Source organism: Aquila chrysaetos, chromosome 12, assembly GCF_900496995.4.
Source record: "Aquila chrysaetos chrysaetos chromosome 12, bAquChr1.4, whole genome shotgun sequence".
Taxonomy (NCBI): Eukaryota; Metazoa; Chordata; class Aves; order Accipitriformes; family Accipitridae; genus Aquila; species Aquila chrysaetos.
Window position 1 is genome coordinate 24,545,462 of NC_044015.1, and position 26,605 is coordinate 24,572,066.

A 26,605-nucleotide genomic window follows, 5' to 3' on the forward strand; every position below is an offset into this window, starting at 1 on the left:
TACCAAAAAATATTTTTTTTCCCAGTCTTATTCAGGCTCAGTTAGGATGCATTCCTATTCAAGACTTTACTTTGACACAAGATACTGGCAGAATATTTAGAAATGGCTTAAGAGTTACTAGATGTATGGTAAAATTTAATCCTTTTTTTGGTACATATAATAATAAACTGCATTTTATTTGATTAATACAAGTATATCTTATTTTTACAGGGTTATCTGACTTTCTGGCATCATGTAAGAACAACTTTTCTGCTTTATTAAACTCTTTGATTTTAGCAAAGTGTTTCAGATGCAAACTTTGGGAAAATTCACTTCATGTGTCTAAACAATTGGAAAAAATTGGTAGGTACTAGTCAGAAATTATAAAGGTGTAATCTGATAGAGAATCAAAACTCATAATTAGCTCGCTAATTTCTGAGGTGTCTGCTTACATAATTATATGAGTCTCCTAATTACTCATTTGCCACAATTTAGTATCACAGTTGTCAGAACAGTCTGTCATGAGAAAAGTAATCTGTTTAGTAATTTTCTTCAGGCTTTCAAAGTATTTCAGAGTTTTCTTTTTTCTTCATGTTCATCTCAGTATCTTGGGCATATTCCACATTTGTGTGATTGCAAATCTCTGACTAGGCTATGCCTTCCTTTCCAAACAGCTGTCACTGTAGGTCCTGTTACTCATACGCATGAAAGCCCTTGAATTTGCATTGACGTGAATAGGTATCATGAAATGGAAATAAATTTACTGTGCATGAGGTTCTTATACATGAGGATCACAAGTTTCTAGTAATCTTCTACAGTATCACTGTATCCTGTTACTGGCTGGAAGTACAGACTTGTCATAATTATTTGAAAAGGATTTCAGAAATTTTTGAGTCCTCTGTGTTAAAAAAACGTAATTATACTTGTTTGAGGTAATAGTGTAGCTTCCTGCTTTGTTGTCTGGTCTTACACCTTCATGCTTTCAGAATTCACTGCAGTGTTCTCTGTGTTTCTTCTTTAAAGACACATCTGCTCTGTGCAGAATAGTACAGACATCTGCAAATTAGAGAATAGCTAAGCCAGAAGACCCATATGGTACAATACATTACAGCCTTGCCAGTTCAGGTGCAGAACCTGTATTGCTTCATTCATGTGGATTCAAAGCAAGGGACAGGGATTGTTAGCTTGTGTGTGGCACAGTAGTGTGGTGGGAACCCATTTCCACTACTTCGGGATCTGTGCTGATGTGCACACGGTCATCTGAGGAGTATGCCTCATTTTCAGCATTTCTAGGGGGTTAATATTAGTGGAATAAACATGGCACTTGCAGTGTAGACAAATCTTTTCCTGTACACTATAGTCAGTAGAATGAAGTCAGTTTTAGTTTTTTAATAATAGAAGTGCTATATATACGTCTCTCCTGTTTTCCTTTTTTTTTTTTTTTTTTTTTTTGTATTTTTGCCTATGCTGTCATTGCCCTTGCAGCATATTTTACAAAGAATTGCTAACTTTCAAACTTCCATTTGTTCTGCTTACAGGCTTCTTTTGAACCATCTGCTGACAGTTCACTCTCTTTTTGTGAATCAGATATTGAATTGATGCCTATATTACGATGTCTGATTCTTGACCGCTGTCATACTATGGCTGCTAAGCCTATTCTATGTCTTTGTGAAGTTAAGTGACTTGTTTGAGCTCACAGAAATTTACTGGTGTAGCTTTCATGTCACATATTCAGAAATCCCTAATTTTTAAACTCTCGTGTCAGTATGTTATTTTTTGAATCTTAAAAAAGCCTTAGTAATCAGTGTTTCCTTTATAAGAGTGACTGTTCTTTGACATTTGGCCTTACTGAGATTGAGGATTCAGTTGAATTCTTACTGCATTTCTACAACTGCCTCAATTTGTTACTCTTGTCCAATAATGATGCTCCATCTTGTTGCTGTATGATCTGCTTGATTTCTGTTTGTTCTGAGAGACAGGATAATGATCAGTTGACATACAGGATTTTATCACCTTTACTACTTGTTCAGTTTGATTTCCACCTCCATTTTTTTCTTGCTCAGAAGTAGATAAAGACAAAGCGAAAAAGGCTTACTTATGTCTCGTATTTTCTTCACTGGTGGAAACCCTTCTGCCATTATAGGAATTATGACAAAAGAACTAGTCTTCTGCTTCACTTACAAAGAAACAAAGCAACAGCTCTAACTGAAGTAGCTGCAGAAGTAATAACTGAGAGTCTTCAGACTGTTCGCAGAGCTTCTGCAAAGGAGAGGGGAGATGGTAGAAGATGCCTTCCCTAAGTCAGACCCAAAAGGTGTTCAAATATACATAAAAGGACGAAAGGTCTTCTGTTTCTCTAAGTCATTAAATTCTTGAGTTGAAATGAGTCTTTTCTTACAAGGTTGCTGAAACGTCTTCCAAGAAGCAACCTAAGAGTCTCTTGAGAGGCTTCCCACTTAATTTTCATATGTCTTTTACTGTTTCTACAGAATTAGGTATGAAGAACTCACATGCTCGTTCTAAGTATTCGGTACTATCCTTTATTTAAAATTATTGCAGTTATTGTAGTAGGCTGTAGTTCGAGGTAAGGGAAGTGCCTTTTCATATGCTGTGATGACTCTAAATCTCACTGGAAGTTTGAAAGAACTGGGAATCACAAAGAGGAATGAGATTGTATGTGGAATTCTCTGCCAGTCTGCTTTTGTGGCAGATATGCCATGGGAAAGTTTTTTGCTAAATCTGCAAAGACTCCTAGAAGATTATAATAATTTTTTTTGAGTGAAATTCATTATTAGCTTGCTCAAAAACATTGAGATCCTTATAACTTTAACATAGTTAAACATAGCTTTAACATAGTTAAACATAGTTTAACATAGCTTTTTTTCATCATATATATGCAGAACATGTTTCTTGACTCTTGTAGAAAGTGATCTAAAATCGTTTTACTCTAGAAAATGTAACTAAAAACTGACAAGTTTTGAAATACTGAATGTTTTCATGTTTGATTTGTATTGCATTTCTTTTTCTCTTTACTAATGGATAAGTGAAATTAAATACTAAAATAGTCAATCAACTGAAAAGAAATTTAGTGATTTGCTCGGCAAAAAGCTGGGACAAACATACTATAAAATGATTTCTGCTTTGGTTTTACCTGCTATAGTGCAGTTGTTAAGAATAATTTGAGATTAGTGACTGTCATTTAACAGCATGAAACTTAAATTTTTCACAGGTGTATCACTGTCAAATGCTATGGTAAATGCTGGGCTGACATCATTTAAAAAAATAGAAGACACAAATGCAAGGGAACTTGAATTGGTAATTTATCATTTTGTATGCGGATAAACATGATAAGGAAAATATTGAGTATTAATAGTGTTACCAGTAAAAGCAGTATGGTTAATATATATCTGCTATATGATTGTCAGTAAAGTTGAGTGTTTTAAGTGTTTTTTTCATTTATACTAGTGAATTAAAAAAAAATATGTGACTAGTGCTATTTTTCCTTGAAAATGTGTATGGTGTTTTGTTCTAGCAAATTTGATGTGGATGATTTCACTGATTTGGCTGTTTTTGGAAAGCAGTTGCTTAAATATGTAGAATTTCATCATAACATGGTTTGAAATAAAGGACAATATGGATTTCCCTTTTAGGAGTGTTAGAAAAGATATAAAAGGGAATATGTATTTACAGTTTATCTTAATGTAGGTTAATGATGAGAATCCTGAATTTCCATTATTGCTAGTTTTAGTTAAAGATAGTCATAGAGTGAAATTCTTCTGAATCATCTGTAAAGCACTTCTTATTTTAGAGAAGTTAGATTTTACCCCAGAACAAGTTCTTTGGCTCTTGGCTTCTTTTCTGAGGAAACTGTTTTGCTAGTGTTCTGGAAGATACAACAGATTTCTAAAAGAAAATTATCTTACTTGGGTTTTTCTGTTCTGGCTTTAGGAATTTGATTTCTCTTTTCTGCCCCCTTTTGCAGTTTTCCTGTAATTTGTTTTGTTTTGACTAAAGCTACGGCAACATAGAAGAGTCATCTCATATAAAAACTGAGTAGTCAGGTTTTGAGGTCATTGACTAGTTCATTGGCTGTTACCTGAACAGAAGTGGTAGCAACATGAAAAAATATTGGAATTTTCTTTTGGTTATGTTGCTATTCTGGGCATCACTGACAGTAGAGAACCAGGAGTGATAAGGGCTTTTGTTGATAGCATAATTACTCTGGCGATTTTGATTCCTTGGATTTACATTTTTGTTGGCATCTCTGATCAGCTGAATGTATCAGAAATGAAATGAAATCTTTGCAGATTTTAAACAGACATCCTCCTTTTGGAAACCAGATAAAAGAATCTGTTTTGCATCTTCCAAAATATGAACTTGACGTTGAACAGGTAAATGGTTTTCTATTTATTTTATGGTTTTATGTGATATTAAATGAAAGAGCAAATACTGACTTAAAGAAATTTTAAGCCATTGCTGGTACAGGATTACACAAAATTACGGCCTCCTTCCACCTTAGCATGTATAATCAAACTCTTAAACATTGAAGGAGAGCCTTGGAATAGACATTCCCTATAATACGTTGGCCTCTCTCTCTCTCTCATTAATAGCATTTTATGTTACAGATGCAAACTGGTATATTCCACATTCTAGCATTATATGTGAGTCTGAGAGGTCTCTTCTATCTTGAATATAAACAAACCCTGGAGACAGAAAAGCATCCATATAAAACTTACTGAAGAAGCAATAACTCATGTTTATTTTCTGTGTCACACTTAGGAATATAGAGAAACAGTAAATTATTACCTTAACGTAGCTGGTGCCATTTCAACAGAAGGGTGAAATTCCATGTGCAATCAAAAGCTTTGACGTTCTGATATGCATTTTCTTTTTCAACAGGTCACATAGCCACTCTGAAATGCAAAATTTGAAAAATAGCCTTAAAGTGTCTTGTGAAGTTGGTACAAATAAAGACACCTTTGAAGTTAAAAACTTAATAGATGTGTGAAATACTATTGTTATAATGATCAGTTCTATTTCAGTTTTTCATTTGACATAATACCGGATGGGTATCTCTAAAGTTATTCTCAGAAGAAAGATTTAACAATTATAAATACCTTATAGAGGAATGTTGGGATGCCAAAATATAGCTAGTTTTCTTCTTGCATCTTTCTCTTTGCATTGAACAGAGGAGAATTTTTCAAGGGCTTAATGTAGACTGTCTTTTAGTCTCAATACTTAATCAAATTTAGGATGTTCAGCTATGGGTAAGTTAGTACTGTATAATAGCGTCTCAGAACAACAAATAAAAATTGTACCACAAATTGAAATTGCTTGAATCAAGCTTTTGTGCTTATGTCAACAGTTAAAAATTTATGGAAGGGTGTATATTTTACTTTGCATATTTTAGCAGTGATGTCATCTTCTATATAATTTTTTCCTAGCTTCCAAAATACAGTGATACATTGGCTGAAATCTTGGTAACCATCAAATTAACAAACTATGAGCAGCTACAGACAAAGAGAACAGCGACAGACTTTCACTATGTTACATTGGTCATAGGAGATGCTGACAACCAAGTCATTTTTAATCAGAAAATTATGTATGTATGATCAGTTTTTTTTGCCTCATATCTTTTAAGGGTGTTGGCTTTTAATCCTTTCTGTGAGTTGCGGTTTTTGCAACACTTTCTACTGATGCCAAATGGTACAAAACTATACGTTATCCTACAGCATTTTCTAGTCACTGTTGTCATTTAAAATGCTGAACAAGATTCAAAAACCCCCAAAACATGCCAGTGTGCTTGTCAGTACAGAGAGTATGTGTAAATATCTGTACAACACTGATGTCATATTATGGAAGTCATAATAATTTCCACATAAATATAAAACAAGTAAAGTACCTATTAAAAAGATACATTCTCAAGTTGTTACTTGCTCTTATTAGCTATATTTCTTTAATTATAGCATATTGTCAAAATTGCCTTTCACTCAGAGATGGAATTAAATTCTCCAGTTGGCTAAGATATGCTTGGAGCAAATGGGAAAAGAGAAACAAAATCTTTTCCAACTGCGTGACCTTCATGAGAGTTCTGGCCAAAGTCTGGCACTTTTGGCAGAACTGAAACTGATCTGCAGGATCCTGGCTCTCTTGTGGCCATAAATCATGTATTATTGGAAAGTTATTCTTAGGCCACTTATCAAGCAAAATCCAAGAACTAAGACCAAATAAAGGCTTTTCCACTTGGTTACAGATGTCATAGTATACAGTCTTGTTTTCATTGTTCACGTCTAACAAAACTTTACTGATACATTACAGGGATTCTGTGCTGCTGAAAACTGGAAATTGGATGAAGAAAATTGAAGTGAAAAGAGCTCTTAAATCAGAGAACATTAGTATAAATTTAATTAGTTCTGATTATGGTAGGTTGATTGGTATGCTTTTAATTTAAAAAAAAAAACTGCATAAGAATTTTGAATACATTATTAAAACACTTTATATCAAGCCAAAAATACAATAAAATGAACTGATCTGGAAACAAAATTGTATTACATGTTTTTTACTGGGTTGAGTATTACCTAATAGTCCTAATTACATATCTGTTCATTTCATTTACTAGCATATTAATGAACTGGGAAACATCAAAACTGTTACTAGGAGATAGTAGCTTGCTCTGTTGATAGAGATTAGGATTCTCTTTTCCCTTCACCTTCAAGTTGAATTAACTTTCAGTAGGGATAACCTATCAGCTTGAAAGGTTATTTACGCTGGGAAGAGCGGTCTTTGTGAATGGTTAGGTTTTGCATTGTGATAAAAAAGTATTAGATATGGATTCATCTCCACTTCAGTAGCAAGAAATTTCTACAGTGGAAAATTTTGTACCTTAACATCTGTAGATTTAAACATTGGTCCCCTCAGTGTCAATTTCCATAGAATTGAAACTATAGCAGCAGATGAAGAAAGACAGTGATGACCTTGAAACATATAACTTTGAAATACAATTTAAAAATAGACTGGCTGTATTAAACTCTGCCATCATGCCCCACCTGTAAAGAACATTGCTGTGTGCTAGTTTAACTGAAGTATATTTGGTTCTTCCATGATAAACATTGAATATTGAGACTATTTCAATAATCAAGCCTGGAATAATGTGAATTCCTATGGCTAAACCTGTGGCTCAGGAAAAAGGAGGGTTTTCTAACCAGAGATGAAGAAAAAATTGTCCTTTTATTACTACTTGGCTGTCTACACGTTGTACTGAGTTCAGTAAAACTCAACACAACAGTTAATTTCTCTGAAATTGGTAACAGTGAAGTTAGACTAAAAGCAGGTCTTCCCAGTCTCTACATATTTTAAAGTCTGCTTCTGTTTCAGACTTGAAGGAAATCTCTCATTTTTTAAAAGCCTATCTGGTTTTCCAGCAATATTTGCCTAATAAAAGACAAAAATACTCTTTTTACAAATGGTGTGTCTCATAGTTTCATATGAATCTTCGTTTAATTAGAACTAGAACCTTTATTAGCATTCAACTTCAAGAGTACTCTCAATATACTCATTTCAACATACTCATTTTATGCTGTTGCCAATACAGAGCTGCTGATACTGCTGTAATACAGACTGTAGTACAATTTTAAAATTGAAATTTTATCAGCAGTGCAAAGCCATAGATAAATGTAGTTTTAAAACAATACAGAAAAATTTGGTTAAAGGAACTAATTTTGTTACTCATCTAGTAATGACATCTATAATTCTGAAAATGTTTGTTTTTTTAAATCTCGGTCATAAAGAATCCATTCATATAATAGTGAGCTTTTAATGGTACATTATCTTAGCAAATTTCCATGATCTTTTAATAACATTTATACTTTCTTAAACTCTTTAGAAAACTGAGGGTAATCAGTAGTTAGAAACAGTTTATAGCAATTTAAAATATTTTTTGTCTTTTTTTCAAAGTTGGCCTTGATATACAGCAAGGATATACAGTCTTTTACTTAACACCGAAAACAGTGGGAAGTAAAGTGGTTACAGATCAAAAACTGAAAGCTGAGTCTTCACTTGATATGTATTATGGCTCACCAAAAAGTCTGCCAGCAGCAAAAGTAGATACAGGTAAACGGTCAGATCACAAAGTCAACAGAAAATTGAATTTTGCTTTCACTAGAGAGCTGGATCTTTGTTTATCCATATTGTTTCTTTCTCAGTTATAATAAAAATACAATGCTGCTGCTTCTGCTGGTGGTACTACAGTGCAATTCTTTGATGAATTTGAAAGTAATAAAAATCATGGATGTTTGGTATCTAATATTACTGTTTGAATTTGGGAATGTGGTAGTGCCTCTCTTTTTCAGTAGCACTGATTAATTTCTTTCCAATTACATTGTTTGAACAGCCCAAAGTTTTGTTGAAGGCAACAAAATTCTAGTGATACAGATTACTTCTAGCCCATCTCTTACTGCATGAAGTACTCTCTCAACAATACATATGAAATAAAAAATGAGCATTTCTATATTATCTAGGAGGCAGTTCTAAACAAGAGATTACTTACAACAAATATGGAAACAGAGAATGCAACCATCGCTGTAAAAATAAAGATGTGTGTGGACATGACTGCTGTAAGTTTCATTATAACTACTATTTCTGTTACTTTTAGACAAATAAAATTTAGAATAGCTTAATTTATACCAATAGCTACATTAACAGAAGCAATGTAAGCGAGAGGGTGAGGCCTGAGTTGTTGCTATGATGCAGTCGTAAAAGCAGTAATAAAAAGCTTTGTCAATAACGCTTTTGTAGGCACTACAATGATTGGTAGTATTTTTCAGAACATCTAGCATATGATTTAAGAGCAATGTCGAGCTTGTTACACTTTTATATAAATACTGGTGTGTTAAATCTTTTAGGATCGTCTAATAGAAGATACTAAGCTTAGTGGCAAAGTTTCCATTGATCTGGAAAGAATTAGGATTTATCCCTTCTAAACTAATCTGAAGATTATTTTAATTCTTGTTCTCAGGTAAAACTGGAGTACCTCCAAAGTCTGAGATGAATGGAGATTCAAAGTTTTCTTTTTACCTTGCTGATTTAAGGAGCAGGATCTCAGTTTCATCTGTACCCCCAGTAAAACGGTTAAAGGTTCATTTGAATACATAGATTTATTTTAATCTTTTATGTATTTGTATATATTGTTTGCAGAGAGAATTTTATAACTAAATGGGAACATTCAAGTTTGTCTTTTCTGTGTGGAATGCAAAAAGCAAAGAAGTACAAAGGTACCAAAAGCCCAGGAATCATTGAGAGGTTCTTTGCGGCTGCTTGGAATGCTTCCAATGATCCACTTCTGTGCACATACTCCTTGTTTTTACTTTTATGGCATTTGGTAGAGTTACAGAGGCGTTGTTGGAAGGTACTGTACTGTGACTTGGTATTGGCAAAGTATGACCTGAATGAAAACAAATAGTGGCATTTATCAGAGTAATGCTACTAAAAGATCTTTTTGCATTGACAGGTAGATCCACTTCTTTTTGTAAGAAAACCAACCATGTTAGTTTTTAACCTCTGAAAGATTTCATGGCGTACACTTTATCCCTTTGAACGTAGTACTAAACTAGTTCTTTCTGCAGCAAGAACAGTATTGGAGATACTGGAGTGTTTTATTTCCTCCTCACAGTTTTGTTTGCAAGAGGATGATTCAGCCTATAGCTAATACAGATGAGAGTTAGTGATAACCAGTCTGACTTTGCCAAGGTGCTCAGATAATTCCACTAGAAGCATGTCATTAAACCTTTTTAACTGATTACGTTAGATAAGCAGACATCAGAAAGATTTTATATATGATCTTTAAAAAATATGCTAACTTGATACAGTATTAATGTCATTAAGATTGTTAAAAAACAATGGTTTTCAATATGTTTATATCTTATCAGTTACAATAATCTGCTTTCTTTAGATGCAGATGTTAAATCAAGCTCAAAATGTGGACCTCAAACAATTCGTTTTTACACCTAAATCTCTGTTGCCAGCATTGCCAAGGTACTCGTTAATACAAGTAACAAAAAAGAAATGTCTTATTTTAGATAATATGTTAAGTTGTAACAACTAAAAACTGTTTTCTGAATAAGCAAGTATTTTACTGACATTTCACTGATTTTTTTTATTTATTTATTTTTTTTTTAATAGGTCTAGCAATAAAGAGTCCTATTCATCACCCTCAGTGGGTGAGGTAGATAATGTTAGTAGGTTAGGAGTATCTCAGAAACAACTGCAATCCTGGAATTATGGAAAGAGTGGTAAGTTACTGCTAATGTTTGAAATTACGATTTTTCACTGTTTTGATTTTAGTACACTTGTAAATGCAAACTTGCCGAAATGACTACAGCAACCAGTAATGCAACCAGGATTATAGAACACTGAATGTATAGGGAAATATAGTGGCCTTAATTGGCTTGCTTTCTAGCATTGGTAAGAATTTCTAATGTAGATCTAAGCATCTAAATGTACCTTTAAGTAAAACAGTAATGACTAAATCAAATATATTAGGGTCCAAATCTATAAATACTTCCTGAAGGGTATGATTGTAATGTATTTCCACTGAAGCCACTTGTAATGCAAGAGGTATTTTATCCCTGTATATATTCTTTTCCCTTTCTGCTGGAAGAAGTTAGTGAAATACGAGCTTTTGATAGTTGACAAAATATGACCATTTAGTAACTGAGTTCATAACTAGTAAAACATCTCTATCTGGAAAAAAAATCTCCTCTTTCTGTATTTGGTGACAGTAGATTGATGTGAATCAGGTTTTAATTAATTTGGCTAATAAGTAGCAGCTCCAATGTTTAGGTCATACTCAGACATACAAGAAACACTGTGCTGAAATGAATTGAAACGTTTTTTAGTTCATGCTGCCTTACATGTTGGCAGCTATACTGCATAATTTAATTTTTACTTAATATTTTGATGATGGGATTGTAATCCTATTCCTTTAAATTAATGTTTCTTATTTTCCTGCCATACTATTATACCTGCCATAGTTGTTATCTAGTCTTAAGATGGAAGACTGTTGCATAGCCATATCATTAGTTGCTGGGGCGGGGCAGGCAGTTAGTGTATGATATGATTGTGTTAAAAGAATAAAGTAATGGGAAGACAGATAGATATTCCAGTATAGCTATAGTCTGTGCTCAAGAACATCTTGAGACAAATCATACAGGATCAAGGGGACATAGTAGATATTGCTGACTGAAAACCCTCTGCATTGAATAGCAGCAGAAAAGGTGACTTTGGCCATATTGATTGGGCCACCTGCATTTAAAAAAATGCACCAAAAATAGTTCTAATGAAGTAAGGCATCAGTTTATATGATTTTTAAAGGGTTAACTGCATCTGTAATACGGTATCTTTCAATTCCATACAAAAAAAAATATAGGCAATTAAAAATATACTGTGAAATTTTAGTAACCTAAACCTATAATTTCTTTAAAGTCTGTGTGTCTGTGCAGTAATGCACCATGCTGACTGTGCACATCCAAAATTACAATAGCAGTGCCTTCCTGGTGTTGCCAGTGTCTGTGGAACAGGATTTTTGATTTGAGCCTGTCCTGCTCCCCCTCTGTTGAAAGGGAGACCGGGATCAGGGTTTCTTAGGCATATTGGGGCCGTGACAACAGAATGAAGATTTCAGCACTGTCTGATGCTGGAGGGTAGTATGGCAGAAGAGAGATGAAAAAAATTAGGAGCGAGAATTGGACTGGTGATGAAAAGAGAGAATACAACAAACAAAAGGGAAAGAGGGTAAGAGAGGAAACAGGAGAGTCGTCTTTGCACCAGAAAAAAAAGTATTTTAAAACATTAACTATCACATTTTAATTAAGAATTTTAACAACAATGCTTGAAAATGTGTTTATCATGGCTAGTTCTTAGGCATTAGATGTATGGGAGGAAGACAGCATTCAGAGCGTTTTGGAAAACTGGAGAGAAGAAAGGACTGAATTAAAAGTATTAAATTTGGAATCAAACAGTGCTTCTGACAAAGGGAAAGAATTAAATTGCAGTGATTTTTTATAAGGCCTGTTTTTCTAGAATCTACGCTGAGGATAACTTTTCTCAAAGTAACTGAGGAAAAAGTGCATATGTGACAGTCCTTCTTTCAATAGATTGAACAACTGGTTGTAAAACAGAACAGTTTTTATACTTGTCCATTACAAATGTATTACAGCTTTCTCTTGGAAACATTCAGTGTTTGTGAGTGAGAAGAGCCAAGACATGATAGCATTTAAAAAAAAAAAAGTTAAAAATCTTTAATGCATAACTCGACTGATACAGATAAAAGCAGATCTTGTTTTCAGATGCTTTGGATGTGGACTTTGAACTGACAGATGATGTTTGGGATGATATTGATGATGAGAAATTAGTATTTGCTAGCAACTTTACCAGTAGAGAATTAGGTAAGGTTATTTTTAAAAGATTCTTTGTTTCCTACATACAAATTATTTTACAGGCTATTATTTGAGAATAATTTATTATAGTATACAATGAATAGAACTACCTGAAATTTTTTGGTTAATTGACTTGACCGCCAGGTTTATTACTCTGCCTTGAATGTCACCTACTTTGAGACAAATCTAATATGGAAGAGAGAGTTGAGAAAGCCGTAATGAAAAATTCTTTGGATGGCTTGCAACTGCATATTTCTTATTTTATCTGACTGCGTGTCTCTGCTTACCTTTTACATTAGCCTAAAACTCACAGCAGAAATATTTCAAGTGTTAAGATATTTGAATAATTTTCAAACTATTATTTATCAGATTATGTAAAATATTTACAAGGGGTTTCGGCTGTTTTGTGACTCAGTTTTTAAAACTTTCATTCTTATGTGGAACATGGAAATATCTGCCTTCAAATTCCAGATGAGTATGAACCACTTTGCCAGTATACAAGAAGCAAAGCCACAAATGACATTTCGAAAGAGTAAGCATTATATAATTTATTACAGTTTTATTCAGTTAAAAATATTGTCTATTTCACATTTATCAGTATGATTCAATGTATAGAAAGTTGTTCACTCATAAAAGTGAGTGAAATTTCAACTTTTAAAAGGTATGAATTGTTGAATGATTTGAATTTTTTTTTTTTTTTTTAAGTGTGGAGGGAAATAAATAGAAAATCCTGAACTGAAAAGTAAATAATTTTGCACTTCTGTAAAAATACGTAAATTATTCAACTTGATATTTTCAGTTCATGCACCTTACAAGATGAGACCAATATTCAGAACTCAGTTGTTTCTGTGGTTAATAGCACATCAAAAGTGAATTTATCTGTACAGAGTGGAAATATAAATATGGTGAGTAAAAATATTTTTATAACAGAATTTCCTACCATTAGAGTATTTTGTTTATAAATATATTTACCATATCTGACTTATGAATCAGTTTGGACATACTGAATTTCTGAACCTTTCTGTGTTGTCCAAACATGCATACATCCTATGCTTAGTGTGATATTCATGATACAAAGAACTAGGACTTGAATTTACTTTATATAGCATGACTTCAAAACTATTTACTCAATTTGATTGTGATTCTGCAAGTCACCCAGTTTATAATTATATTTATCATGAGTTTGGTCCTTGTCAAATACAATAATATCAATATAAATGTCTGTACTACATACTATAACAATGTGGCAGTTTCTCTTTTGGTTAATTATTTTAACCATATACACTTTTTAACATTTACATTGCAGTTCAGTTTCCAAGAAAAAAAGCATTCAAATCCTTCACAAGAGCTGAAAAATATGCAGTGTTCTTCGATCTCAAAAATAATCTCAGACTCTTCCAAATTCACTAGGAAAGAGGATTTTTTTATTTTCACAAAAGAACAGGAAAAAGAAGTGGATCCCAGGTAATAAAAAGTTGTGTATGTTTTTCTGTTGCCTCAGTGTTCCCATGCTTAGTTCTTCATGGAACACAGACCTTTAGGCGGTGTGTTAATTTATAACATTCATTTTAAAAAGATGAATTTTCACAATAATAGTAGCAATTAACTTTTCTTAGAAAGGAAAATACTTTAAAATTATTTTGCTTGTCTTGGTATTTCTTGACTATACTTTGTATAGTGTTCCTGATTTCATAGGTTTTGATGTACTATACCTAATTTAATTTTTTTGTTTGCTTAATCTTCATTAGATATCTTCTTGATGATGAAATCAATGATGTCAAGCCCTTTCTTGGAATATTTGATGGCATTTTGTAAAACATAAACAAAATACATTGTAAGTGCTGGGGAAAAAATGTTACAGTCATTTTTACAGAGTGAAGCCTTCAAATCCAGTTAAGAGAATTTGATTTCTCTTGTATACTTGTTTACCAATAGCTGGATTGCTGCATAGAGTAGATAATAACAAAGTTGATGTCTAATTTATGGAATTGTAGGTATATTATCTTATTTTGAAAAGTATTTAAATATTTGTTTATTGACCTTGCTGTTTTCAGGATTACAAAGAAAAATATTGGAATGTGTCAAAGGAGAGTAGTTCTTAAATTGAGAATGTTTCTATAGATAAAGTAAAAATCACATAAGGGAAAGTAAGCTATTTATTACATGCCCTGCTCACAAGTACTCTTCAAATGAATGAAAGACTCTTTCCTCAGAAATTTCTTAATGCTTTTTGGTTTTGTCTTTCAGTTTCTCTAATGCTGAATTTTTCATAGCACTGATTCTGTAAAATAATTAGATTTACAAGTAAAAGTAATAGAATGGTAAGTTATTCTAGACCATATTCCTTTTGACAGTGCTATCAACTCGTTAATAAAAAAGTGCAACTTGCTTCAATCGAATGTGTTACCAGACTCTCAACAAACCAGTTGTAAAATGTCTATAAACAATATTCTAAAGTTGTGTTTGGCTGTTCACTTTGACACCTGAGGTCATAAAATGGACATTTATGTGTCCTAGTACAGATTTAGGCAACCAAGCATTGGATTTGGATATCTTCTTGTAGCTCTAGTGGTTGAACAGTAGACCTTGCAAGTTCAATAGTTAAAAAAATACATGATATTGCCTAAAATCCAAGAGAATGTTAATTTTCACTGTTAATTATTCAAAATGTGTGGAATTAAAATGTTAAAATCACACATGGAAATTTAGCTGTCTGTTCTTGCAACATTGTTTGTGGTGCAACCAAATGCAACCATGTTTTGCTGCACTACCTGGTTGTATTTCTCTCAGCTAATAACATTTTACTTGACTCCAGTGTTTCCTTACACTTTTGACTTGCTTTCTGGTATAACTCTGTCTATATGAAAGAATGGCCTAGCCCAAGCAGCCTCAACACTCACCACTCTATATGTTTTTGACTGTGCAAATTCCAGCAGGCCCAAGCTTATAACTTATTTTGCTGTACCTCAAATATTTCATTGTATCTGGAAGTTAGTAGTATGCCAGATCTCTTTTTGTCTCAATTTTTTTTTAAATTAAACTTCCAGACTGAGGTAACTCAGAAGTACTATACTACTGCTATGTTTAGCCCAGCAGTTGTAGTCATGTACATCCTAGTCACTTCCCAGCTCTGTGCCAGGGTGACATTTAAGAATGTAGAGTGCCAAATGCAATTTTAGGTGCTCCAGAGAATCTTCCCTTGGCTCCATCTACCGTGCCAGAAGAGCAGTGGTCTCCCACATGGAGATGTTCCGGGTCCTCTAGGACATCTAAAATGGTACTTGATGCCTATGTTTAAGCACCTGACTCTCCCTGCTGCTTGAAATACACAAAATTTTTTTTCAATTTATAGTTCATATTTACACAGCATTCTTTAATTGCCTTTATATCCTGCCTTTCCCTGGGGTTTTAGCTTGCAACAACTAATCAAGCTATTCCTGAGGTTCTTCAAGTTTGACAAAAGCTTTTACATGGCAACACAAAACTGAGCTTCAAACATGGAAAATAGGAGAGGAAGGAAACAATACAATCTTGTGATCATATAATTTATATAATCTTGTGATTATACAGCTTGCAACTTTCCAAAACCTCACTCATCTGCTGGTTGCTCAGGCCTTGCCTGCAAACCAGGGATGCTTCTGATGCACTTTTCCTGCTAGCCTGCATGAAGCTGCTTCTAAAGGTTCTGAACTGTGAGGTAACGACTGTAGTAGAAGTTGATTGTGCTTTATGTCTTCATAAAAATTAGTAAGGTAAGCTTGTATTTATTTCTCTGTACTAAGGAAGTATTTTTTCCAGATGTTTTTTGGCCCCATTTCTACACTGAAGGTATATTTCCATTTTTCTGGGAAATATTTTAGTAGTTTATGTAATGTCTAGAAAGTAATTGACATTATTGCTTTTTTTACTTCATTTTTTTATATAGTCTAAATATAACCACTTGTTTTTAGTCAGTTTATAGGAGTAGGTTTATATTTAGACTATTTATATTTAGACTATTACTTCAAAGAAAATTATCCTTGCAGGCAGGTATTTTATTTTCCTCGTAGTTTTCCCCACTGCAGGAGTTCAGTAGTCATTATTGGGTTTCTTCAAGATTCAGGCTGATTAATTTTCTGATACTGTATTCATATTGTTTCTTTTTGATTTTTAAAAGGCTTTAATTTCCAATTTGATCCATAGTCAGAACACACGATAACAAATGCATTTCAGTACTTTCAAGACTATTCAGAGTACTTTGCAGGTGGTTTATAAGATCATTTCCTGTCTCTGTTTCTCGCAAGAAATCAGCATTCTATATCATCCTTGGAAAATTACAAAATTGTGCTATTGCTGCTGACAGCAATAGATGCTGTCATAGATTTCAGAATATAAATCTTTCAATACTGCAATGTCTTTACAGTAATATTGAACCTCTGGTGCAAAAACTTTTTTTTAGAGATAAGGGCTTATTTGGCATTGTTGTTTTGCTTCATTATTCATATTCACTCTATGACTCTTTAAAGTCTAAATCGCTTTCAGAAAACCAATTTGGAAGTACTTATATGCTGAAGTGTTCTCTATCTCAGGAGAAGGAATGACTTTTCTTATGGTAGCATTTGTTATTGTTCCATTTTTCAAATCATAATAATTGAAAGATGAAAAGTGATAACCATAGTAGGTCTCTGGCAGTAATTAATTGCAGATACACAGTGACTATACTTCAGAACAAATACAGGCAGAAAGAGCAAATTGACTGCAGAATTAGAAAAACCTAGTCAAATCTGAATATTTTTTTTTTTAATTAAACTTCCAAACTGAGCTAATTCAGAATTACTATACTACTGCTATGTTTAGCCCACCTCCTGCCCATCACCATCTTCTGATTTCCATGGAAATCTGATGGCTTCTGGGCAGGAACAGTGGTGTTTCTCCACAGATGATTTATATGAATGAGCAGGGCACCAAAATCCCAGGTCATACCCCAAAACGTAAGATAGACATAGCTATGAAGAGCTGTAATTTTAGTCATTTAACTGAATCACCTTAATTGATAAACCTAGTTTACCTGGACTCCTTGTGTAGTCACTAGATAGGGGCAGACACTGTCAGAAGATGATTCAGATTGTAAGTGGGCTGAATTGCTCTTTGGTGGAACTCGCCAAATTACCTATGATGAAAGTGACCACATACAGTTAGCATGGAGAAGCTGGTGAATTCAGCCTGTGCTGTAAATTCACAGCCAGGCTCACTGAATATTGCCTTTCTTGTGCACATGAAACACCTGAGTTCTTTTATCCACGTAAGGATGCAGCTTTTCTAAGTTGAATAGTCTTATTTCTGTAGAGCAAGAGATGGCTGTGCACCAGCAATGTTGCTGCATGCAGCTTCCTTTCAGGTGCTGCCCAGATGATAAAACAGACTAATTAAATTCAACAGGATAACGTCAGAAAATTTCACTAAGCTACTACCAATAGATAAAATACAGACTAAAATACATAAAAACATTGTTAAAGTCTGAAAGGATTCTTGTTTTTAATTCTGCATAGAGTTGTAATATTAAATGAGTGTCTTGAGTTTGAATCAGTGGGATTGTATAAGTAATTCTTTGGGGATACAGCAGAATGCCACAGACTTTAGTCTGGGGATGATTCTATAAAATTTACATTATAAAAATACTGTTTCCCATAATGGAGTAGTAAAAGAAAATTCAGTGTGACAAGAAGTCAGATTTTACTATCTTACTTGTCTGCTTCTCCGTAATAAAATACATGCTCATACCTGCTTTTAATTTAACTTCAACTTCCTTATATGCTTCCTTGTCCTATCACATATATTGGTTTCAAAATATAAACTGAGGTCAACCGTATCTGTGCTTGAAGAAAATGCAATATGCACTCAAAACCCATGATCTTCAAAAATTGTTAGCAGAAAAATAAGTATAGTGTTTAAACATGTTGCCAGACACGTCTGTGTATAAGGTACATTCGTAGCATATAGAATACTGTAAATGTATTGGGACATGATTTTAATTGTATGCAGCATGTCTCATGATCATTTTAATTACATAGACTTTATTTATGTATTTGAAGACTTTAATGGGTTAAACATTACAGTAATTGTTAAGATAATAATAGCAGTTGTGACAAGTCAGACTCCTGTTATTTGGGTATATCTTTACTTAGATATACTGTCACAGAATAGTTACATGAGTTATAAAAGTTGGTGCTCTTAAAGGCAGTCAGCATAATGATAAAGAGTGAACAGAAGTCACCATTCTGAAAAATAGTTACAATCAGTCATTTTGTAGAGCACAAATGATACCTCTCTAAGGCATCATTACGACAGAATCAGTGGTATCTCTTCTAAAAGAAAGGGTATCTTGCATACGTCTTCATGTCATCCCTTCTGCTTTTTATGTAGAAGGAAGAGAGCAGTATCATGTCAATTGTTTTACTGACAGAATCTTTAAATGATATCCATGAAATGAGATCCATGAATGCCTGGTTTTTTTCTAGCTCCTTTGCTTAACAAGGAAATAGAAAAGGAGGTACTGGTCAGGGTAAAATTCACTTCCTGCAGAGGACTAACAACACATTGAATTTATTGAAGGCTTACATGGGAATAAACTGAGGCACATACAGTGTGCTGATAGTTCGCAGTGATGAAGCTCAGCTTGACTGAAAAAAATCAGATAGAAAAAGGGCAGTGGTTTACGGGCTGCCACTGTTCAGCTGCAATAAGGGCCACCCCAGTTGAACCATATTTCTGTATTTGTTCTTTAAACCTGTCTGAGATAAAATTATATCTGTCCAAGCCCTCACTTTTCTCCCAGTGTTGTAACTCTTGGTCTCCGTGTGCTCTCCACAGGTATTTCAGATGGAGAGGGCTGGGGTAAGGACTCCATCCTCCTAAGTGATTTGTCTCACTGTTGCTCTTCCCTGTGGTTGTGAAGTGACTGGAAAAGCTGTGCTACTGTTAACTTGCAGTCCTGCACTGCATGTCCTGTTCTTAACAAGAGGTCCCAATCCAGACAGTTTATACCAGTTAGGGAGAGTTGTTTCCCAATTCGCTTTAGTATGCTAGCTACCACACTCAAACACTGCACTTTCATTCTGGTCTTGCGGGATGTGCTTTCAGTGTTCCTGAGTCTGGCCTCCTGGGGTTTTTAGATGGATTGTTACCATGTGCCAGGACTTGAGGGGCACATCTCTTTGGTGGTGTGTGAAAATATTACACATTTTGCAGAAATGCAGTAGATTATACTGGGTGGACATACTTTGTATAAAGAAGGTATATGTTCTTTCAAATGTAATAAAAGTGCCTAGATAAGGAATTTCTTCCTGTATTTAAGATATACTACATGGAGCTAGCATGTAATGATGATACAGACTGTCCTTTTGATTGATGCTATATGACAATTTCTACATTTTAGATAGTTGAGCATAAGGAAAAATGCAAAACATTTTGGTTTGAAGGCTGTAAGGGTATTTTGTTTATATAAATTAAACAATGTTTCTTTTGTAACTGTGAAACTTCCTATTAGAGGATGCATGTAACTTTCAAAATAAAAAAGATGCTTGTAACTGTAAATGGCTATGATATATTTGCTGCTCCCCCACCCATTTAGAGGCAAAACCTATTTATGAGGCTTTATTAAGTGCAAATAATTCCCATGGCTTCAGGACAGAAGAAACAGCTGCAGAATATAGTCTGATTTGCATATAAATGACACGATTTCTGCTCAGAAAACGATATTGAAAAATACATATTTCTACAGTGAAAACCTGATAGTCACACATATTAAGGTCAGCTTGTGTAACTTTTTTTAAGCTGCTGCATGTTGATTCCTGATCACGCTTCCAGCTAGATTCAGGCTCTGTCAGTTGTGCCCACTATGAAGTTGTGAATTTCTTCTTTTGAGCTAATTAAGCTATCGTTTGTAGAAATAGATTCCAAAACATTTATCTCAACACTTTAAGCACTTAAAAGTGCTCAGAATATTTATTAATGCAAGTAGGCAGCTCCAAACTTGGCACTTTTCCTTCATTACTGTGAATTTGTGATGCGAGGGAATTCCTATCGTTTGGGTAAGACAGAAAAAGTCCTGCTAACTTGCTCTAGTCACTATAATAAATAGGAGGATATAATTAAAGCAGACACAGGGATATTACTTTTACTGTCCCAGATAGTTTCCTCAGGTTATCTTTTCTTTTGAAGATAAGTTCATGCTTCTAAAATCTCTGCCTGACATAGGCCACCACTGACCAACTGAGATGCACAGCCAAAACAAAAACCAAGTGTTTCAAAGCTAAAGTTATATATGCCATTTTATCCCAGTTGTTCCAGCTCATTGCACAAATTCTCTAAAATATGATATTTTAGTAGAAGTATAACTTGATTATTTTAATAATTAACTGTCTTCAACATAGTAGTCATCTAAGTGCTGAACTTGGATGTTACACTATTCAGCATGGCTTCAGCACCAATACTTGTACAGAGCTTAGGCACCAGCAAAGCCAAGCTCTGCAGAACAGACCCTACCACTCCCAGACAAGCTGGCAGAACTCCCCCAGATCCTTGGGGAATACCATTGGGAAGTCAGCTGGTGTGAGAGAAAGCGAACACAGGGTTCCAGTCAACCAGCCACTTCCCTCCCTGAAAGGCTGTGACTGTGACTTCGCAATGGAGTGTTCATTTACTGACAGGTTCCTGCTACTTCTTAGATATATCCTGACACGAAAGATGTTGGAGAGCCAGGCAGTAAAGGGTTTGGAAGAGACCTGCCAAACCTTGTTTTTCAAATCCCTGCTTGGCAAAGGCCTTACTGAGCTGAATGCCATTCCCAGAAGCGATAGATTGTCTACTCAGAGAGATTGATTTGCCACAGTGAATTGTGATTAGTCTGAATGCCTCTTGGAGAGGCTTGATACTGTTTAGTAAATTAAAAATGAAAGTAGTGCTGTCCAGAAACTTGGATGTGCAGATCGGAACTTCCTTTTTAGCAATTTCTTTCAGTTTATAAAGACTGTTAATTTATGTGAATGAAAATGAGGCAGTAGAGTTTATTACTAGGATTCTGATTTTTTTTTTTTTTTTCCCTGGTTGTGGTGTAATATTTTACCTGTTGTAGTCCAGACTTGTTAGGTTACTTAGGTGCAGGAAATAAACAACTTCTGTCCCAGGGCTCCATTCTTGTGTCTTACATGTTATGCCTAGAGGAGGTTTTTCTGTCTAGCTGGGATTTTCTACTCAAAAGAATAGTCTCCCAGCAGCTGGATCATTAACATTTTCAGTATCTCCTCAATGATAAAGATTTTAGGCTCTGAGGTCAATTGGGTGGTTTCTAAAAAATGTACTAATAGATGTAAAAGGAGCATTCACCAAAGCATCAACACATTATCAAACAATTTTATTTCAGAAGTATGGCAGTAGAAGTGATTAAGAAAGTGTGGGCCATGACATAGGTCTGCTTATCTTGTGATACATCACAGAGATGCATTTCAGAGACTGGAAGCTTGCTTAGTGAGGAAAATAACCTGTATTAGGAAGATAGGAGGTACGAGTGGATCTCCTTCCCTCTCTCACAGGTGCGATTGTCTCAGGCAACCATATTAGCAAAAGCTTAGATGCCATTCTTAGCTTCTGGAACAGATTTACCAAACTGACAGTGCATGCTGAGGATGATAGTAATAAAATGGGCAGTGTGTTCTGGAAGAAAATAAAGTTGGCAGCCTGGAATAGTGGAAAACAGCTTCAGATAAGCATGTGGTTCAATAGAAATTAGTCTCTGTCCATAGAATTTATAGCAGCCAATCAGAATTGCTCTTTCAGTTCAAGCAGTTAATAATATCTCAGCACTGTAGCTTAAGGGATACAATTTTCAAAATTATTGTAGTGTGGGACCGATAAATTTCAGCACAAAGAAGGCAGTATTCCATATAATTTATTTTAGATTTCCATCTAGGGTATGTTCTGACACTCCACATGAAAGTCAAATTGTCCATGTAAAATGGTTTTCAGGTGATAAGTTGACCCCTGGGGTTTTAGTAAAATAATAGATCCAGAATTCTATCTGACTCTCCAATCTATAAAAGCTAGTTATCAGCTATTTGAAGGATTTGATAAGAAGGAGGAAAAAAAAAAGAGCTTTTGTATAGTGACATTTTTCTCATTAATGGGGACAATGTTAGAATCACAAACTCCTCCTGGATTTGGTAGTAAATACTCTGCTGACATGTGTTTTGGGAGGTGGTTGTTCTGTGTGAGGAGTGTATGTGTCTAATCCTCTGTGATATGCATATGGAACAAGGAATATTTCTAATAGACACTACAGCCCTTCAAAGGAAGGGCGTTTACTGTGCCACCATCTGGCCATCATTTTTCAATGCATTCTATCACCAGAGCCTACCTCTGCAGTTTTGCTGGAGAATGACTGTCTTATGGTGCCTAGAGAAACACACGGAGAATAACAACAAACATTTTTCCTGCCACCATTCTTCAGTATTTAAATGTAGTGCAAAACAAACGGTAACCTGAAAAGAAATGAAGTATAACTTTAAGTTCTTGTCTGAACACTCTTATAGGACCTGCTGTAAATTTTTTTCTAGTTTTGTTGTTTTATTTACTTGTATTTTCTTGAGAATACTTACAAGTAGTTCCTAGTGTACTGTGTGGCTTCACTGTCAGTTTAAGCAGATCCAAAGTTGGGTAGAGGCTTTGTTGCATTTTGTTTTAGTAGATGGGTGTATCTGCCTGTACATGCCTATGAAATGCAGCATTAGTAAGTAATGGGGGAAAGGTGACAGTAAGATACGATTAGTCATAGTGACAGTAGAAGCAGCTTGCCTAATAAAATACTAAAAGCATGTTTATGTTTAGTGCACTTGAGTGTCCCTTTAAATTTTGAGCAAAGAAAATACCTCCTTTTTAAAAGCAACTATGCTCAAGAAAACTTTGCTTTTCTACTGTCTGTGTAAACAAAAAGGATTGTCTCAAAGAAAAACCCAAGTCCCTCTTCAGTTGTTCCTCACATTAACCACTGTCCTGGATTTTCCCTGCTTGTGTCTGTGATGAACTTTTAGTTCACTGCAGAAGTATTGTCTGTTATGCTCTGTTTGCTGGGACTTTTGCAGGACATGAAGAAGGCTGCAAGGAGGGCTCCTGTTTGCCTCCTGCGTTCTGGGCTACTGGGGGAAGAGGCAGCTGTCTCCTCTTCAGAGACGAACTGAGCAGTGCTCAGGGGTGGGGACATCTGGCACTCCCAAGCAGGGTAGAGAAGGGAAATGCAGTGAGCCAAGATCTTGTAGGCAGTGTCATGGAGGAGCTGGGATTTTGCTTGCGGGACAGAGCCAAGCTTTAGAAGTGACAGGAGAAATCAGAGTTCCCTAGAGCAGGCTAAGGGGTGTCTGTGATGCTCTCTGAACCATTTGAAAATTTTCAGATTGGAAGTAAGACTGGAAAGAAAGATTTACCCTGCAGTGACACAATGGGGAGATTAATTTTCAAGCTTTTCTATTTAATCTAGCTCTCCAAAAGATCACACTTCCTGTGATTTAAAGAATAGCTCTGTCCTGCCATTCTATTAACACCTGCTCTTAGAAATCTGGATTCTGTGGGTGTGCTTATGAGAAGGAAAAGCTTCTACCTAAAGACAATTGCTAATTCAAGGTCCCTGTGGATAGGATCAAAAAGACCTAACTACTCTTAAACCTTGCCTTTTTCTGGTTTTGTTTGTTTGGTTTTAGCTTTACAGAGATAGTTGGTCCCACAAGTGGGTAAGTTGTAACAGATGTGGGACAGGCCTGTTCACTCGAGTGAAGTCCTGCTCACTCAGGTACATATGAGCTCTACTGAGGTCTGCTGGAGTGTGCTCAAAAGCAAAGTGTCTGTCACGTTCTTAAAGTGCTTTTCTTCTGGAAGAGCAGATTTGAGGAGCAGAAGAGTTTATGAGTAACTCTGACTTCTGCTATTGACTGGATTTAATCTGCATTAACCCTTTCCAAAGTAGCTATATATTCTCCTTTGGGTTTTTTGTCACTCTGAGGCCGATTTTAAAATGTGTCATCCAATTTCAAGGTTTCAGGTGTTAGCACTGAAACATTTACCTATCCATTGAGGTAATCATCAAAACGTTTGTATTTGTGGCCCTGGTTAATTGTAGGCCGCACCTTTTGCTTACTTGAAGCCCTGTGATTTCCCTTCCTGGGGTGGGATGATGCACAGAAGGAAGTACTTTATCTGTATTCCTTTATATGTTCTGGAAGTGCTCGGCTGATAGTGTCAGGTGCTGTAGCTGTCTAAGTGTTCACTGAAAAACCTGTGACTGCAGCCATAAGTAGAGCTGGTGTCAGACATGGAAACATCATGATACAGGCCTGCAAGGAAGAGTCCCACGGCTCTGGATCAGGGAAGGCATGCAGAGCAGCCACATATCCAGCATCAGCCTCCTCGGAGCAGCTTACCCTGGGACAAGGACAGCAATCCATTCCCCCAACAGGGTAAGATTACTAAGGAAGCCTCTCATAGATGTGTTTTTAATAAAAAGTCCCTCCCATGACTTTTAATGTGGGAGTGGGGCATCTGGCCCAAGACTTAATTCAGTTCATCTTGTAAGTAAAAAAACCAGGAGGAAAAAACACTGGACAAAGTATTGCCTCCCTCAGAGGCACAGCTTTAGGAACCATCTGTTGCTTGCATGAAGCACTGAGGCTTCTGGAGCAATGTAGGCATGTTAAGTTAGGGACATTCCTTACCTTCATTGCCTGTATTTTGCCCTGTCTCTCCTAAGGACAAACGTTACGCAGATGCCATGTTTGCTACTGCTAGACAAGGTTGCACTGACTGGCCAGACATTTTTGGCAGATAGTATGACTGGAACGTGCTTGTGTAGACACGGGAAACTAACCAGTAATGAAAGTACTCACTCAGAGTGCAGTTCTGTGTTAAGCATGTTGTGGCAGAAAAGCTTGTTGATGCTGCTGAGCTCTGCTCCTGCCTTGTACCGCCCAGCTGTTGTGCCAATCCCGTTGTTCTGTAGGGTTGTTGTGTGAAATTAGTTAAAACAAATGTGTTAGTAATCTCCACGCCACCCCACCCTCCTTTTGAGAGGCTTGTCTCTTATCTCTTGGCAATGCTGTTACCGCTGGAAAAAAGTGCATGTGTGGGAAGAGCAAAGCAGACTACAATGTTATCTTCCACAGTTATATTTCACTCATCCTTAAATTGGAAAATAGCTTTTGGTTCATGTAGATGACAAGAACTACATAACATTAATAAAACAGAGATCCTAAATCCTGCTTGGAATTGCCATTGGCGGCTATTAATATATTTTTAATTGTATTTTTTTATTTGTAGCTTCGTAATAACTCACCAAGATGTGGTTCTGCTTGTTAGCTTTAGAGGAGGTTGAAAGTGCTCGAGACGCTCCAAGATTTCATCCAGCTTCACAGCCTTCCACGTTGCCTTGAAACTGTGCCGGGTTTTGTATCTCTAGTGAAAGAGCTGAAAAAAGAACAGCATTAAATTTACATTTCCAGTTGCTGTGCGGATGGAATGGGAAATGAGCTCTTTGCCACCAAAAGGAATTGGCAATATAATTTCAAGTACTGGCTAACATCTGCAAACATCTGTGCTTCCCCACAGACTCTGACAAGAGATTTCAGAAGATGCGTCTTTAAAAGGGTCATTGAGGAATACAACCCCCAGGATGCACCGCACGCTAAGTGTTTTAGTATGTCTTTCACACGGGCCTCGTATTGGACTCTTCCCCTTCTTAATTAGGCTCACAGTCGCCGGCCCGAGGCACGCCGAGGGATCACCCGTCCGCCTTGCACAAACTGGGCGCGGAAACCCGCCGTCGCGTGCTGCGGCGACGCTGCGCCGTTCCCTTCCCGCAGGCGAACGGGTGGTGGTCCAAGGCGCCGCCGGGCTGAACGCTGCCGGACAACCCGCTCCCTGCGCGGGGGTACAGCGCCCCGGCGCCGGGCTCCCCGCGGGGCGCCGGGCCCGGGGGCAGATGTCGGGGCTGGTTGCTCGCCGCCGCGGGGCGGCGCCCCCCCGCCCCCGGCAGAGGAGGCGGCGGGCTGGGCCCGGCGCAGGCCGCCTGGCTGCGGCGGGGGCGCGGGCGCCGCGCCCCGGTTCCTCGAGCCCCGCTTTGTCGCGGCCGTCGCCATGGAGACGGGCGGGCCCGGCCTGGCGCTCGGCGGGCGGGGCCC

At 36.2% G+C, this 26,605-nt stretch overlaps 1 protein-coding gene and 1 long non-coding RNA gene across 5 annotated transcripts in view; one reads left to right on the plus strand and one right to left on the minus strand.

Moving 5' to 3' along the window:
• Positions 1–14,997, plus strand: part of HFM1 (helicase for meiosis 1) — a 43,617-nt gene extending 28,620 nt beyond the window's left edge. Inside the window, exons 24-39 of the mRNA XM_030034151.2 lie at positions 26–123; positions 211–342; positions 3,209–3,294; positions 4,287–4,370; positions 5,424–5,581; positions 6,298–6,401; positions 7,933–8,088; positions 8,496–8,591; positions 8,993–9,111; positions 9,926–10,008; positions 10,156–10,265; positions 12,321–12,419; positions 12,882–12,942; positions 13,210–13,315; positions 13,717–13,874; positions 14,159–14,997. Of these exons, the coding sequence (XP_029890011.1) occupies positions 26–123; positions 211–342; positions 3,209–3,294; positions 4,287–4,370; positions 5,424–5,581; positions 6,298–6,401; positions 7,933–8,088; positions 8,496–8,591; positions 8,993–9,111; positions 9,926–10,008; positions 10,156–10,265; positions 12,321–12,419; positions 12,882–12,942; positions 13,210–13,315; positions 13,717–13,874; positions 14,159–14,225 (1,717 nt within the window). The 3' untranslated portion in view covers positions 14,226–14,997. The remainder of the gene's footprint in view (positions 1–25; positions 124–210; positions 343–3,208; positions 3,295–4,286; positions 4,371–5,423; positions 5,582–6,297; positions 6,402–7,932; positions 8,089–8,495; positions 8,592–8,992; positions 9,112–9,925; positions 10,009–10,155; positions 10,266–12,320; positions 12,420–12,881; positions 12,943–13,209; positions 13,316–13,716; positions 13,875–14,158) is intronic.
• On the minus strand, positions 1–26,473 carry LOC115349626. Of its 4 annotated transcripts, XR_003926176.2 has the most exons (7): positions 26,006–26,473; positions 25,762–25,892; positions 25,316–25,422; positions 22,801–22,924; positions 17,458–17,559; positions 4,786–4,892; positions 1–1,035 (listed from the first exon to the last, which is right to left on the minus strand). It is a non-coding gene; the product is annotated as an uncharacterized LOC115349626 (long non-coding RNA). The 4 variants fall into 4 exon arrangements; XR_003926173.2 differs by having other exon boundaries at positions 25,762–26,473; XR_003926174.2 differs by lacking the exon at positions 17,458–17,559 and having other exon boundaries at positions 25,762–26,473.
• Positions 26,474–26,605: the final 132 nt, after the last annotated feature.